The sequence below is a fragment of the Mustelus asterias genome, chromosome 14 (genome assembly GCF_964213995.1).
Source record: "Mustelus asterias chromosome 14, sMusAst1.hap1.1, whole genome shotgun sequence".
Classification (NCBI taxonomy): domain Eukaryota; kingdom Metazoa; phylum Chordata; class Chondrichthyes; order Carcharhiniformes; family Triakidae; genus Mustelus; species Mustelus asterias.
Window position 1 is genome coordinate 35,816,448 of NC_135814.1, and position 17,842 is coordinate 35,834,289.

General features: G+C 41.9%; 1 protein-coding gene across 1 annotated transcript in view; it reads left to right on the plus strand.

The window, feature by feature from the left end:
- dpp10 (dipeptidyl peptidase like 10) overlaps positions 1-17,842 on the plus strand; it is an 837,745-nt gene that overhangs the window by 764,242 nt on the left and 55,661 nt on the right. Inside the window, exons 14-15 of the mRNA XM_078229163.1 lie at positions 13,536-13,627; positions 15,142-15,189. Coding sequence (XP_078085289.1) covers positions 13,536-13,627; positions 15,142-15,189 — 140 coding nt within the window. The remainder of the gene's footprint in view (positions 1-13,535; positions 13,628-15,141; positions 15,190-17,842) is intronic.

Sequence of the window (17,842 nt, forward strand, 5' to 3'; positions counted from 1 at the left end):
TGCTAATTTCTGTGTTCTCCCTGCCAAAATGGATAATTTTACATTTTCCCATATTGTGTTGCATTTCCATTATTACTTATCCAGATCATTTTCTATTGGTTGTATCTTAATTGTCCACAAAAGTAGCCAACATAGCATTCAGTTGTGAGAAAGTAGCTTTACTTAGGGTAACTTGAGATGGCAACTAGCCAGTAACACCTACCTCACCAGAAATGATAAAAAAAAGTTTTTTCTGCATCAGTGAATAAAAGTACTCTTTGTAGGAGCTGCGCTGTCTCCAGCAATTGCATTCATTTTCTGCTTCTTATCTTCTTCTTGCAGAAAGAAATCCTTCAAAAATCTGCAGCCATACCAAATTCCCCTATATTGAATATACAATTAAGGCAGCCTTCGAAGATTGGCATTGTCAATCATTGCAAAAGCATCAGAGCTCAAAACTCACAACATATCATAGCAGCTGAAGTGCTAGGACTAAAATAAATAGCCTGTAGTTATAGGTTCCCAGGAGAGGATACATATATAACTCTTGTTTTAGCTGCCAGTTGATAAGCTATGCAAATTATGGCAGAACATACCTGCTCAAGTGTTTTATTCCATCTCAGGAGGTGACCCTTTAAATGGCATCACCTGCGAAGGAATTGCAAACAAATTTCATTCAGTGTGGAATTAATATTTCCATTCATGTTGCCAAATTGATTTTCGATTTTGGGCGTTTCTTTCTGGAGAACAGCCTGTGAATTAAAAAAAACATTCATGACAGATGTACTTCATAACAATTTTAGCAGAATTACCAAAGCAGAAATAGCACAATTCAAGGAAACTTCACAACAGGAACAATGTTGAGAGATGCTGCAACACCACAATTAATCAGTGACAGGACTGAATGTTGGAAATTTGTTGTGACAACCTGCTTCAATGTGCTTTCAATTTCTCCTTTATCACCTGTTGATAAAAGTAACATTTCTACATCAAAATAAGAAATTGAGATAGGTTACAGTTTATTCAGTGGATTATGCTAAATCTTGAGAAATGTTTTTTCTGTCCATCTTTTGAACCCAGTCATATTTAATAATGTTTATGCATATATGGGTATATTTTGACATTTCTTTAGCAGTTGTCCCTTAATTTTATTTATTTTTATTAACTCAGGGGATATGGGTATTGCTGCCAAGGCCAACTTTTATTGTCCAAACCTAATTGCCCTTAACTAAGACTGAGGGCAGCACGGTGGCACAGTCATTAGCACTGCTGCCTCTCAGCGCCAGGGACCTGGGTTCGATTCCTGGCTTGAGTCACTGTCTGTGAGGAGTTCAGACTGAATCTCCCACACTCTGTGCAATGCAGAGGTCACCAGGGTGAATATCATTAGATTTCAGGGGGCGGGGCTATTCCCACCTGGGAGGCTGATTGTCAGCCTCCTGCTTGTGGCCAGCCCGGGTCCCCCTGTGGTGCTGCCCCCTCAACGTCCCACAGCCAGATCATGGCCCCCCAGACCATTCCCGGGTCCGGCCCGCCCCCGCCCATCCCAGACTGCCCCGATTTCCAGCCCCCCAAGGCAGGCAGACCCCCCCCCCCCCTCAGCCTGCCCTGATCCCCCCCCCCGGAAAGTGCAGACTCCATGGGAGGCAGACACTCCCCCGGCTGACTTCCTTCCCCCCCACCTCCTGTCCCCTGCAGACCCCTTCCTGGCAGACCCCACCCCAGCCCACCCTGATTGCTGGCCTCCCTCCTGCCCCCACCGATCCATTTGCAGATGGCAGAGGGGACCCCCACCGATTGGCCCTAGACACCGCCCCATAGGCCCCACCCCAATAGGCCATGCCCTCTTGGCACTGCCTCTATGCCCAGTGAACAATGCCAACATGCCCCCTGGGCATGGGCACTTTGCACCTTGGGCAGTGCCAGGGGACACAGGCTGGCACTGCCATGGTGCCCATGCCTAGAGGACACCACCCCTCCACTGCCCGACCCCCTGGGGGGCCCCGATTGGCCCCCCTTCACTCCAGCAGGGTTGTCCCGATAGTTCCCTGAAAGTGGGGACCTACTGTAGACCACGGTAGAGTGAAACATTCTGGCGGATGGGAGAGGCAAGTAGGCCTGGAGAATTCAGTCCCGGGCCCGCTAATTACATTTAAATTATATTAAAAACAGATTTAAATCACTTACCTGGTCTTTCTGTCGGCTTCTAGCACAAATCAGATGGCGCCAGAAATCCGCCGCTGTAAGATGCACTCGCGGCGAGAACGCATGTGCAAATCCCACGCATGCCCAGCTGCAAGATTCTACCACCCCACTGCGCTAGAAAATTAGTACGGTGGGGTGGGAGAATCGCCCTCACTATCTTAACTGACATCCCATCCTCTAACCTCCATAGCTTCAACTTATCCATATCCTGTTTGCCCATGAAGTCCTTTCTACCAATCACTGCTTCCTTCTCTTACAGACAGGAGGGGGATTAATTTAACAGCCCTGATTTCTCTACTCACTGCCTGTCGATAAACAGAAAGGTGGTTTTGATTTTTGATTTCCCACTTTTATAAGTGGTGTATTTTCCCTAACCTTTCAGTTTGGAGCAATCCGATCCTCTATTTAACCCCACAGCAAACTCAAGATAACATAGAATAATAAGAGGATTGGTTTATTCTACACACGCACACAAAACACAGTAAGGAGTTTTGCAACATCTGCCCCTTTCACATTCACACAACACAAGCGAGATAAGGGAAAGAAAAGGATGCAGGGCAAGACCACGATTAGAAATAAGGGTTATGGTTTCGCAGAGTTCAGAATCAAATTCTGCGGCACGGTAGCACAGTGGTTAGCACTGCTGCTTCACAGCACCAGGGACCTGGGTTCGATTCCTGGCTTGGGTCACTGTCTGTGTGGAGTTTGCGCATTCTCCTCGTGTCTGCGTGGGTTTCCTCCGGGTGCTCCGGTTTCCTCCCACAGTCCAAAGGTGTGTGGGTTAGGTTGATTGGCCATGCTAAAATTGCCCCTTAGTGTCCTGAGATGCGTAGGTTAGAGGAATTAGTGGGGTAAATGTGTAGGGATAAGGAGGTAGGGCCTGGGTGTGATTGTGATCGGTGCAGACTCGATGGGCCAGATGGGCTCTTTCTGCACTGTAGGGTTTCTATGCTTCTATGAAATCCCCAATGGTGTATTCTTTCAGAGGTTAACAAGCTAAACCTGTTGCAGGGTGATCTGTCTTTCCACAAGTGATGACTTCCACAATGGAAGAAGGCACACAGAGATGAATTAGCCTTATCGGCATCAATACAGGAGTTCCAATATTTCCGGTTGTAGACAGTGTAGATGAGGGCACGGCAATTTACCTGACAGAGCTCTTTCTGTTTCTACCTGTTGGGTGGTAAAATGGTAGACTGCCTGAGTTCAGTTCCACACAGCAATATTACAGGTTCTAGCAGTTTGGGCCAGGTCATGTGACATACTTACCACTTCTTCTCCTGGGATTTGGACAAAAGGTGTATTTTCACAGGTCTAGAATCTTGAAAGGTTTAATAGAGGAGTCAGGCTTCCTTTTGTCCTTGCAGACATATCGTCTCCAGGACCCAGAACTCTGCCTTCAAAATGTAAAGGGTGTTGGTATATTTCTTTGAAAATTGATTTCCTGCAGTCACAGGGGGTATCAGTGCCTCTTTAAAGGTAATGGACTCCCTGCTGGTTACTGAAGGTTTGAAATTCCTCTAGTATGAGTCATGATTAGTCATACATTCCAGGGTAAAATCTTTGTCCATTATAAAATCATTATTTTATTAAGTAGTCAGGTAGACATAGATATATGGTTTCCTGCCTATATTCTGATGGGATACCTCATTGATCTCTGCTGGCTCCCAGTCCCCGAGGTCTCAAATTTAAAATTCTCGGCTTGTGTTTAAATTATTCCATAGCCTCATCCTTCCATATCTGAATTCTGCCTCTTGTGCATACCCCACCCTACACTATCCCATTGGCACCTTTACCTTCAGCTATCTAAGCCCATGTATTTTACTAAATTCTTCAACTTTCCCAACTCCTGCTGCTCCTTGAAGGGTTTCCTTAAAACCCGCACGATGACACAGTGGTTAGCACTGCTGCCTCACAGTGCCAGGGACCTGGGTTTCATTCCCGGCTTGGATCACTGTCTGTGCAGAGTCTGCATGTTCTCCCCTTGTCTGCATGGGTTTTCTTCGGGTGCTCCGGTTTCCTCCTACAGTCCAAAAGACATGTTAGTTAGGTGAATTGGCCATGCTAAATTCTCCCTCAGTGTACCCGAACAGGCGCCAGAGTATGGCGACTAGGGGATTTTCACAGTGACTTCATTGCAGTGCTAATGTAAGCCTGCTTGTGACACTAATAAATAAACTTTAAAACACCATTGAACTAACTTTTGGGGAATACTCCTGATATCTGTTTCTTTGGTTCAGCATCAGTACATTTATCCTCCTGCCTCTGGAGCTAACATGGGACTTCTACCTACATTAAAAGGGACCATTTATGGACAAATTGTTATTGATGGAGGGCAACACTCTCTGAAATATTACAATGTTTAAATAGTCATTTGGTAGTACAGAACTTGAGTAATCCTGAAACAAATGACATGGCACTAAAACTTTTTGACTTGCTCTTATCAAGACAAGTACACAAGATAAACCAACAGTGAAGAGAATTTTGACAATTGTCAGAACAATTTTGATTCGGGTGGCACGGTGGCAAAGTGGTTAGCTCTGCTGTCTCACAGTGCCAGGGACCCAGGTTCAGTTCTGGCCTCGGGTGACTGTGTGGAGTTTGCACATTCTCCCCTTGTCTGCATGGGTTTCCTCTGGGAGCTCCAGTTTCCTCCCACAGTCCAAAGATGTGCGGATTAGGTTGATTGGCCATGCTAAATTGCCCCTTAGTGTCAGGGGGTTAGCAGGTTTTGCAATGGGGTTATGAGAATAGGGCCTGGGTGGGATTGTGGTCCATCAGACTTGATGGGCCAAATGGCCTCCTTCTGTAATGTAGGGATTCAATGAAGAACAATTTATACTGCATGAGAAGAGAACCTCATAAATACGGCTCAGGCCACTTGCTCACTGTGCATGATTGATGCTGGAATAAGGTGCATCAAAGTAATCCTGTGGGATAATGGCCACCCTGATCAGATCATTGTTCACTGTATATTGTGATATTCATGAAATGGTCTAATGCTGCCACTTTGGGCCCTGAAAAGTGCCCACTCTACCTCAGTCTACACTGGAAGGGAAAGATGTCTCAAAGATTTGAACAAGCTAGCCATGACATGCTGTTGCTATGCAGTAACAGTGAGGTATGAATATTCAGTGAGGGGGGATCATGTGGCTGGGAAACCTTTAATTAGATTGAAATTTATCAATATGTATTGAAATGGACGGGAACCTCATTACATCACTGGCGAGGGGTGGGGAAAATCGGTAAACCGGATCTCGCTGGCGAGAATCTTGTTTCCTGACTCTCACAGGATTTTGGGCCCACATCGTCATTTACGCTGACGGCGAATGCAGGCTTAAAATTGCTCCCATTATGTCTAACATTGAATGTGGTTCCACAATTAGACAACACTTGCTAAATAATTTTGATTGTACTAAGAATTACAATAAAAATCAATTTAAGATTATCAGTTTGGCTCACAGCATGGCTCCCTTACTCACACTGGAAGCCGCATACATTGACTCACAGGGCCCGGTCCTTTGCAGATGGAAGGACCATATCCACACATTACACCTTTTCCCTGAACAAAAGCTTGGGGGAACAGCTATTGACTGGTTTGTTCCCCACAGCAACTTTTAAATAGCATCTCATTCGGCACCTTACTGCCTTCTGGATTCAACATTGAGTTCAAAAACCTCCAGCCATGAACTCTGTTCCCCAACTGCCAGTCTGTATTTCATCTCCTGTTTTTGCTTTCAGGTGGCACTGACCATTTTTCTGCTGTTAACACATTCACACAATCTTCTATTTTAATTTCTCCCAGTGTCGAATAATTTTCTGCTATCAACACCTACTCTGGACCAGAGCATTCATCTTTCTACTCTCAACTGTTGTCTTGCGTTCCATAACATTGTTGTTATTTAATCACTCCTGCCCTCAAACCTATCTCTGACCTTACATTTTGCTCCACCTTCCCTCCCCCCCCCCCTTTTCAACAGCATTAAACCCATCACATTTTATTTATCCCCAGTTGCAAACAAGATTCATATTGTCCCAAAACATAAATGCTCTTTCTCTCACCACAGATGCTGCCAGGTGTGCTGAGTGTTTCCGGCATTTTCTGTGTTCCTTTCAGATTTCCAGTATCTGGAGTATTTTGCTTTTGGTTCTGGGACTTCTGCATTTAACTTAGCTCTTTTTTTTTTAAATTTCAAGGGTCAGAAAATTAAGAATGAGCAAAGAAGAAATAATTTCTCAGCTGAGTGCTCTATGTAATAGAATATAGCAATGCAGAATGGAATATGACGCTTGAGATTCATACAACAGTGGAGAAGTAACAGATCTTCTCCAGTAAAGCCTTAGAACATTAGAATAAAATGAACATTAGAATAAAATGATCATCAGTATTTACTAAGTTAATTTACCATATTTATATAATAGCTTACTAACCTGAACCATGTCAAATTTCGCAACTTCAACAAATTGGCCGAGACTGTATGTTGCAATGACAGCAAACAGTCAGTATTCCCCAATATTACAACTGTGAAGCCAACATCAATTTCTGGCATCCACAATGCACAGTGAATCACAGAAATCCAAAAGTTACTGTCCCTGATACATCGTTCCTTCACAAGGTGCGCAGTTAAAATCCCACAGATAGAACTCGTTAGGAACACTTGAATTGATGTGATTTTCCACTTTTACTCTCACTGTAAAAGCACTTTTAAAGATTGTATCTTTCTGAATAAGGTGTAAATGGGTTTTTAATTGTAAATTTAGAATTATTCTTGAACAACCTCTCCGACCTGGAAAACTTATTTTATATTGATGGAATGTCAAAGTTCTGTAAGTTAAAATAACCCACAGGTTAGTAATGAGTATGTTTCTTAAAGTTTGTTTATCATATTTCAATTCTCTACCTTAATCCCACGTGTACGTTTTAATCTTCATTCCACTTTGTAGAATCATAGAATCCCTACAGTGCAGAAGGAAGCCATTCAGCCCATCGAGCCTGCACCGACAGCAATCCCACCCAGGCCCCATCCCCATACATTCACCCTGCGAATTCCCCTGACACTAAGGGTCAATCATGGTCAATCAACCTAACTCACACATCTTTGGACTGTGGGGGGAAACCGGAGCACCCGGAGGAAACCCATGCAGACACGAGGAGAATGTGCAAACTCCACACAGACAGTGACCCGAGGCTGGAATTGAAGTCAGGTCCCTGGCGCGGTGAGACAGCAGTGCTGATCACTGTGCCACCGTGTCGCCCAAATCAATGCCAGGAGTGTAATACAATTAAAAGTGATAGATAATCAGTGGTTATTATTTGCTGTCTACCAAAATTCGTCCATATGATTGGCTGGTTAACCTGCTTGCTGACATCACTGGTTCTGGATAGCAGGTATCCCCCTGAACTGACACCAGAACAAAATTCACTTTGTGAGAGGTGACATCCACACCACAGCTTTTTTCGAGGTCAGACCCAAGCACTGTCCCTTCATCACTGACTGCAAACTCCAAGGTATTATTGTCAGTCAGTCTGTGAGCTGTCAGTCAATAAAGTTTCTAGCCATTATCTATGCACAAATGTAGGCATGATCTTAATTTACATTACAAGTATTTTGGTAGCAACAGCCGTGCTTATTATTTGAGAAACATCCTATACCAGAGAGTTTGTCATTTTTCGTAAGAACACTATTTAATCGTTTAGATTTTAAAAGTTACAGTGTAAACACAGCTCCTGAGATGATAGCCAGGCTTATGTATAATGCAGGCAACACCTTTTGAACTTCGGAACTCTTGAATGAATATTCCATTAAAAATTGTGTCCATTTTTGCACAATTTTGCTGTCATTAAAAATGCTGATTAAGATTAAACAATGTTCTTATGAAAAATGACAAACTCTCTGGTACAGGTTGTGTGCCGTGAATGTTACTCGCCACTTGTCAGCCCAAGCCTGGATGTTGTTCAGGTCTTGCTGCATTTGGACTGGGATTGCTTCATAATCTGAGGACGATCGCAAATGGTGCTAAACGTTGTGCAATAATCAGTGAACATCCGCATTTCTGACCTTATGATGGAAAGACGGTCATTGATGAAGTGGCTGAAGATGGTTGGGCCTAGGACACTGCCCTGATGAACTCCTGCAGTAATGTCCTGGAGTTGAGACTGCAGATGGCCTTGCAGGATTATCTTGTGCAGCTCTGGTCCTAGAAGGTCCACCTTTACATCTCAGCCTGGATGGCAGCATTCTGGGCAGGTTGGCTGACAGTTGGGAGGATAAATGCAGCCACTCTAAGAGGACAGCAGATTTGTGCATCATGGAACCGCTCGCACTCTCCCAGGAGGCAGCCTTGGAGGTCAGATTGCTATACAGCTATAACACCTTGAAAGCCCATTTCAATACTGGTATCTACAGTTATGATGGCAACAGCCTGGGCTTGCATTGAGGGAATGGAATTTCTTTCAGCCAAGGTACATCTCAGAGTTGAGATATGTCAGGTGGGACATACAAGTAGTCAATGGCACAATGCTAAAGGGAACTTCTGTAATTCTCACAAGGCCTCATAGAACCATAGAATACATACAGTGCAGAAGGAAACCATTCAGTCCATCAAGTCTGCACTGAACCCGGATCACTGGCGCTGTGATGCAGCAGTGCTAACCGCTATGCCACCATGCTGCCTTTACTCACTCTGCCTGCTTCTCACTGGCTAGGGAGAATAAAATGTGCTACATTCTTTTGGACTTCAGTGTCTCACTGACCTACCTAATGCAACGATCAGCAGCAAACTGGGAGATCTTGTAAATATCACCTGCTTTAGCCTAAAAGGAGTCTAAATTCACAGCCACAGGCAATGCCATCCTTGTGAGCCTGCAGTCTGGCAGCAGCAGGGGGCCAGTTGCATTGAGAGCATTCTTAGTGAAGCAAAGACATCTAACACAAACAACTCAAGGGTGGGAAAATGAAAGATCTGACGTACCAGAACTGAGTTAGAAATTGTGTGATTGCACATGGTGCCAATTTAGTCTGGGGAAGTGAGTTAGGAACCAGGGGGCTTATAGTAGTCATGTAAATATTATAATTCTTTGCTAATTTTTACTAATCTAAGTGCTGCAGTTAAGAAGGTTCCTTAGGTTCCTTTCCTAGGCATGATGGGATATTTGACCAAAGGTGGCTATAGGGATGCTGGCTTAGTAGTGAGCAATTATTGGCTTAACAGCCTGTATAAACAAACTATTCATTGTTATACAGAAGAAGGGGATAAAGGGGGAACCACAGGTCATATCCAAGGCAGAGGGTTGAGATAATTGAATAGTATTGTTAGTTGAGAAATTAATGACTGTCAAGAAGCATTATAATGATGGGCGGGATTTTACGGCCGTGCTCCCCCCGACACCGGAAAATGCCGCCTGAGATCAACAGACCTTTCCATGGTCCACCCCTCACCCGCCACAATTCCCATGGCAGGCAGGATGGGAAAATTTGCCCCAATAAATCAGAAGATAATCATGTGTTGTAACTCTTGTAGCATTGACAGAGGTTGCTTGGGTGACCAAAGTGCCTTCTCCCTGGCATATGCTTGAAATAAAATCTATGCTTTCCTGAGTCCCTCAGACTCAAGTGTGGTCAATTTTATCACAACAGAATGATACAGGTGTTTGTGGTTGTGTAAGATATGCCTTTAAATCAACTATTTAAAGTGAAGTTTACCTTTTTTATCATTTGCTGTTAATTTATGTATAATTTGTATTGGTTTGGATTCATGTTCAAGTAAAAGTTACAAAAGTGAAACCTTGTTGATAATTTCTTCATTTGCTGATCATTCGATAAATTAAGTTATTTTGGTTTATGGCTTCCCCACGGGGGATTGTATTGGTTCTTTTTTGTTCCTGAACACATATCCAGCTGTGTAAATTTAAAAGAGGGCATTGAACTCCAAAAGCAAGAAACTACAAAGGGTCATGAATGAAGCCCAGTCCGTCACTCAAACCAGCCTCCCACCCATCGACTCTGTCTACACTTCCCGCTGCCTCAGAAAAGCAGCCAGTATAATTAAGGACCCCCATAATTAAGGACGCACGCTCTTTTACTTCCATCGGGAAAATGATACAAAAATCTGAGGTCACGTACCAAACAACTCAAGAACAGCTTCTTCCCTGCTGCCATCAAGCTTTTGAATGAATCTACCTTGCATTAAGTTGATCTTTCTCTACACCCTAGCTCTGACTGTAACACTACATTCTGCACTCTCTCGTTTCTTTCTCTATGAATGGTATGCTTTGTCTGTATAGCGCGCAAGAAACAATACTTTTCACTGCATACCAATACATGTGACAATAATAAATCAAATCAAAATGGCAGCACAGGCGTTAGAACCAAGCTGAATAACACCATAGTCTGCTCACTCTGTCTACTCCCAATGGATTCTTGTTACAATTGCATGATGCTCCTCCTCAAAATGTGGTTCAGAGTAGCTCACACCCGGTGACACCATTTTGGGAGCAAATTGACATCTTTCATGTCTGAAGTCAATGCCCTGAAAATTTCTTCCCTGGTTTTTAGCATCCTCAAATGTCCGCCAGTTAGCCAGGGTGTCATTTCATGGTCAGCTCTGATCATAATGAACGGCGGAGCAGGCTCAAAGGGCCAAAATGGGCTACTCTTGCTTCTAATTTCTATGTTTCTTTGTCAAAAATGCTTCAATCACAGAAAGTGGTTCATCTTCAAGGATGAAGAACATTCTGGAAGAATTTGTGCTTTTTTAAAAAAAGACACTGTCCCTTAAAGGAGTAATACAAGGACTTTAGTTTATGCTATTCCTGAAAAGAAAACACACTTTGCCAGAAAATTTAATTCAGCAGTTTGAAAGAAGCTGGAAGCCTCTTGATCCTGGGGGATGTTTACAAAAGGGTCACATGGTGGTTTATAGCTTTGGAAAACTGTGTTTATTAGCTGGTAAGCTGCTTTGTTTTGGGAGAAAAAAAGCGGAAGCACCTGTTTGGATAAAGAAGACAACAGCTGCTGAAGCCCCAAAGGTCAATCGAAAGAAATAAAGGATTGCTGGACAAAGATGCAATTCACTGTCAGATTGTCACTCAGGTGGTGAATACAAAAAATCATCAGTGAATTTGTTGTGTGTGAGTGAAGTGATTTAAACTTTTATCACTGCGTAAATAATTTACCCCAGTGAATCAACCATCTGTCTTATATTTTTCTTGATTCTCCTTTTCCATTGTGCTGAATTAAATGGGGAGCCATGGTCCCCACCCCTCTTTCTAAAACCAAAAGAGAAAATGCTGGAAAATCTCAATCTCTTTCCAAAAGTTCAGGGAGGAGGAACAGCTGCCCACCTAGTCATTTAAGGCTGTGAATAGGCTGGATTTCTACCCCTCAGGAACAGGAAGTTCCACAAATAGCTGACAGTCTATCGGAGGCCAGCAGCTCTCGATTAAGGCAGCACCAATGGGAGTGCTGGTCACTGTTGGTACTGCAGTTTGCAATGAGGAGTTGACCTGTGATTGAATAGCACTTTGCAAGTGGGTGTGGATCAGAAAAAGGGGTTGTAAGATGGATGGTAGCTGGAGTTTGAAAGACCATGGGAGGAGGGTAACTTGGGGGGATTACACCGGGAAAGGGGGGGGGGGGGAGTGGAGGAAGTCTTCTGATGGTTCCAGGGGGCCGGTAATGGAGGGAACCCACCACCTCAGCGAAACCTGCTGGGCTGACCAGTTAATGCGGGCCTCTCCTGCAGCTAACTAATGGTTGCAATGGTGTGATGAGATCCTTAAGGTGCCATTAGTTGACCACTTAAGGGCCTCAATTGGCCCACTGACAGTTGAGCAACCTGACCTCACTCCCACCGTTGGTATAATTGGTGGGTAGGCAGCGGGCAGGCCACCCACTGAATTGAATGTGAACCCCTGCCATGGAATCCATCATCGGGAAGCGTTATATTCAGCCAGCTGAATGTGTGTGTGTATATGTAAGTGTAATACATGTGCATATTAACATGTATATTAACAGAAGTCACTTCAAACCCTTAGAAGCTGTTACAGGTACATCATCTTCACTTCTTCCCAAAACTGAATTTGAACGCAGCCTTGATGGAATGAAAGTTTGTACAATTGTGTCTGACCAAGCTTGATTGAAAGCTTTGGCAAGTTTGGGTCTATGTCATAAAGCTACCTCCAAATGAAACACAAGCGGCAATATGGTTTAGATATGCTTTTCAAGCAAAATAAGAAGTGGAAAATGTTTTGATCTGTCACCATGTTTTGGTGTGTTGCCATGTGGTGATGAGGTTTTGCTTACTTTATGAGAGACTTGAAATAGTCGGGATATAGTTTTTCTTGAAACTATTTAGTAAGACCTCTTGATGAGTACGTGGTTTTCAGAACACTGACTGTTCTGCCTCTTGCTCTCTTCGAGCCTCTTGGTCATCCGAATCTTAATGCCATGCTTACATAATCTCATTAACATTATCTCATTAACATAATCATTAACCTTTTACCATGCAGAAATTTCACATTCCTGTAGTATGGTAAAAGAGTTTAAATCTGGAGTTTAGACACATGATCAGCATATTGGAAAGAAGTGTTTGTCTTGCGTCAGTACGTGGCAGTTCTCGATTGGTAAGGGGATCAATGGTTACAGGGAAAAGGCAGGAGAATGGGGTTGAGAAACATATCAGCCCTCATCAAAAGGTGGAGCAGATTCAATGGGCCGAATGGCCAAATTCTTGCTTTTTGTTTTCCATTGTGCTGAATTATATAGGGCTGCTCTGCTCCTATATATGATGGTTATTATTTTCCTTTTGGTACTTTATTCCTAATCAAAAAAGCCAATCAAGTCCAATCAGAGTCCCCACATGAGGGACAAACCAGATCCAAGCTGACATGATAAGGATATACATCCCATCTGGGGCTTGATCAAACAAGATCCAAGCTGACAGGATACGGCATTACACCCGCTCCAGGCTTGATCTAACGCTTCATGCTGGCCAAAAGACCGAGATGGCTTTGAAAAATGGTATTATGGACTTAAACTTGATACATTGACGTCATTGAGGTTCAAAGGGGGAACAAATTGTCTCATGAATGTGGCAACTCAGTTTAATAAGCAGAAATATAAAACAAAAGGAGCAAAAGTATTTATGTTATACTCAGCATTATTAGAAGACAGAATATTGTAAAGCAGTCATCCAATTTGATAAATGCATTTCACAATTAAAGTCTGTGTTACTTTCAATTCTAAAGCATCTAAGTTAGCGGAGATTAGACTGCTATACTGATGTATTTGTGGTTTTGGACTCACAATCATGGTCTTTGGATTATTAATGTCTCCATTTGAAATTTGCAGCCTAAAAGTGAACTGAGCAGTGTGCGTCACCTAACATCAGGAAATTGGGAAGTCACCAAAATCCTTGGATATGATGAAGTCCATCAGAAGATGTGAGTCAATTCTAAACTGTCAAGCTCTCTTTGAATGATGACACCAGTTATAATAATGGAACAGTTACAAATGTGTCAATCCTGTTATCTTAACTTTATTCTGAACTAATAAAATTATGTTGTCCTGTGTCTGTATTCTATACAATATTCAGATATAAGTACTGAGATTTCCTTTCTATTGAATAGTCATGCGGTCACTATTGTTTAAATTCTAATTAATAATTATAAATGTTTAAGCTGGATTCATTGAAAATAATTATTTTGAAATGCATTTTAATATCACAGTCTTATCTATAGCAATAGAGGATATGTTCTTTGCGTCAGTTCTGAACAAAGTGGTTAGGAATAAGACCCCCCCCAAAAGACTGTTAAAATGGAACCTAGCTGGTATTCAGTCCCTTTAATCAATCCCAACCTTGCTTGTAGGATTTTCAAGCAAGGTTGGAATTGATTAAAGAGACTGAATACCAGCTAGGTGAAGTTCAATGCAGTGTCAATGGACATTGTAGTTGTCTACATTGTTCCTTCATCTCCATCACTGCTATTACATGATAGGTTCACAAGAAGCTGCGCTGGAAATTGTGTTCAATGTGATGCCGTTTTGCCTCATTTCTTCTGAATGCAAAAAAATGTAACTACCAACCAATCAGTCCAAAATTCATCAAGATGGCGACTGCACTGGGGACTGAAACCTGTGGACATTGGACAGATAGCAAAAAGCTGACTGACTGCCCAGCTGCAGTGACACAAGTTCAGATCCTCCACTGTGCTGAACTCTGGTCTCATCTATGAGTAAGCTATGAGTAGACACTTGTGTTTCAACAGTGAGGGAAGAAAATGTGGGGTTGTGGTTGTCCACCCAGCAGCGTGCTTGAAATAATGTTACTTATGGGATCTTGCCATACTCATTGTCATAAATGTGACCACATTTCAAAAGTAATTAATTTGTTGTGATGTGCTTTGGGATGTCAGGTCATGGAAACCACAATATAAGTTCATGTTCCTACTTTGTCAGACTTAAAATAACCACATTCCAAGCCCACAATCACTACCGCCTAGAAGGACAAGGGCACAAGATGCATGGAAACACCCCGGCTTACAAGTTCCCCTTCAAGCCACACATCATCCTGACTTAGAACGATATCACTGTTCCTTCACTGTCGCTGGGTCAAGATCCTGGCACTCCCTTCCTAACAGCATTGTGGGTGTACCTACACCACATGGACCACAGCAGTTCAAGAAGTCAGCTCACCACCACCTTTTCAAGGGTAATTAAGAGTGGGCAATAAATGCCTAGCCAGCAAAGCCCAATTCCCATGAAATAATTTGAAAAAATATATATTATAATAATACATATTAAAATAATTTTAACTTCCCCGACTACAGGCAATTTTCTGTCACAAAATATTACTACATTAATATCTATAAATAACAACTTCAAAATGTAGGTTCATTATAATAATTTAATATGAGAATGTCACCTAATGGTTTGCTAATGTAATCTCATTTATTAGATATTTTTTGAGTACAGAAGATTCACCAAGAGGAAGACACTTGTACAGGTAAGCAGAAGCAGGTTAAAACATATGCGTTTAAAAAGAAGAGTTGTGATTAACTGGGCATGAAGGGATATTAATTTTAACTGGAACAAAGGCGTCACACTCACTGAATTTTCCAATGAAATACCATTTCTCATTGATCATTTCTCATTGATCCACTGGAGCAAGCTGAGAGGGGTGATTGAAAAGCAGCAGTGCTGGTAAGAGATTAATTGGATTAATTGAATTGTTTATTTATTTAATTAGTCAGCTAGTGTGTGTATTTTTTTTGGCCTTTACTTTAACAGCAGTTTTTCAAGTTTAAGTGAAAACTAGAAGTGGGCAGCAAAGGAGTCTGGGAAGGGTTTTTATTTTAACTTTAAAAGTCAGTTACCTGGGAGGTTCCCCCTCATTGATCCACTGGAGCAAGCTGAGAGGGGTGATTGAAAAGCAGCAGTGCTGGTAAGAGATTAATTGGATTAATTGAATTGTTTATTTATTTAATTAGTCAGCTAGTGTGTGTATTTTTTTTGGCCTTTACTTTAACAGCAGTTTTTCAAGTTTAAGTGAAAACTAGAAGTGGGCAGCAAAGGAGTCTGGGAAGGGTTTTTATTTTAACTTTAAAAGTCAGTTACCTGGGAGGTTCCCCCTCATTGATCCACTGGAGCAAGCTGAGAGGGGTGATTGAAAAGCAGCAGTGCTGGTAAGAGATTAATTGGATTAATTGAATTGTTTATTTATTTAATTAGTCAGCTAGTGTGTGTATTTTTTTTGGCCTTTACTTTAACAGCAGTTTTTCAAGTTTAAGTGAAAACTAGAAGTGGGCAGCAAAGGAGTCTGGGAAGGGTTTTTATTTTAACTTTAAAAGTCAGTTACCTGGGAGGTTCCCCCTCATTGATCCACTGGAGCAAGCTGAGAGGGGTGATTGAAAAGCAGCAGTGCTGGTAAGAGATTAATTGGATTAATTGAATTGTTTATTTATTTAATTAGTCAGCTAGTGTGTGTATTTTTTTTGGCCTTTACTTTAACAGCAGTTTTTCAAGTTTAAGTGAAAACTAGAAGTGGGCAGCAAAGGAGTCTGGGAAGGGTTTTTATTTTAACTTTAAAAGTCAGTTACCTGGGAGGTTCCCCCTCATTGATCCACTGGAGCAAGCTGAGAGGGGTGATTGAAAAGCAGCAGTGCTGGTAAGAGATTAATTGGATTAATTGAATTGTTTATTTATTTAATTAGTCAGCTAGTGTGTGTATTTTTTTGGCCTTTACTTTAACAGCAGTTTTTCAAGTTTAAGTGAAAACTAGAAGTGGGCAGCAAAGGAGTCTGGGAAGGGTTTTTATTTTAACTTTAAAAGTCAGTTACCTGGGAGGTTCCCCCTCATTGATCCACTGGAGCAAGCTGAGAGGGGTGATTGAAAAGCAGCAGTGCTGGTAAGAGATTAATTGGATTAATTGAATTGTTTATTTATTTAATTAGTCAGCTAGTGTGTGTATTTTTTTTGGCCTTTACTTTAACAGCAGTTTTTCAAGTTTAAGTGAAAACTAGAAGTGGGCAGCAAAGGAGTCTGGGAAGGGTTTTTATTTTAACTTTAAAAGTCAGTTACCTGGGAGGTTCCCCCTCATTGATCCACTGGAGCAAGCTGAGAGGGGTGATTGAAAAGCAGCAGTGCTGGTAAGAGATTAATTGGATTAATTGAATTGTTTATTTATTTAATTAGTCAGCTAGTGTGTGTATTTTTTTTGGCCTTTACTTTAACAGCAGTTTTTCAAGTTTAAGTGAAAACTAGAAGTGGGCAGCAAAGGAGTCTGGGAAGGGTTTTTATTTTAACTTTAAAAGTCAGTTACCTGGGAGGTTCCCCCTCATTGATCCACTGGAGCAAGCTGAGAGGGGTGATTGAAAAGCAGCAGTGCTGGTAAGAGATTAATTGGATTAATTGAATTGTTTATTTATTTAATTAGTCAGCTAGTGTGTGTATTTTTTTTGGCCTTTACTTTAACAGCAGTTTTTCAAGTTTAAGTGAAAACTAGAAGTGGGCAGCAAAGGAGTCTGGGAAGGGTTTTTATTTTAACTTTAAAAGTCAGTTACCTGGGAGGTTCCCCCTCATTGATCCACTGGAGCAAGCTGAGAGGGGTGATTGAAAAGCAGCAGTGCTGGTAAGAGATTAATTGGATTAATTGAATTGTTTATTTATTTAATTAGTCAGCTAGTGTGTGTATTTTTTTTGGCCTTTACTTTAACAGCAGTTTTTCAAGTTTAAGTGAAAACTAGAAGTGGGCAGCAAAGGAGTCTGGGAAGGGTTTTTATTTTAACTTTAAAAGTCAGTTACCTGGGAGGTTCCCCCTCATTGATCCACTGGAGCAAGCTGAGAGGGGTGATTGAAAAGCAGCAGTGCTGGTAAGAGATTAATTGGATTAATTGAATTGTTTATTTATTTAATTAGTCAGCTAGTGTGTGTATTTTTTTTGGCCTTTACTTTAACAGCAGTTTTTCAAGTTTAAGTGAAAACTAGAAGTGGGCAGCAAAGGAGTCTGGGAAGGGTTTTTATTTTAACTTTAAAAGTCAGTTACCTGGGAGGTTCCCCCTCATTGATCCACTGGAGCAAGCTGAGAGGGGTGATTGAAAAGCAGCAGTGCTGGTAAGAGATTAATTGGATTAATTGAATTGTTTATTTATTTAATTAGT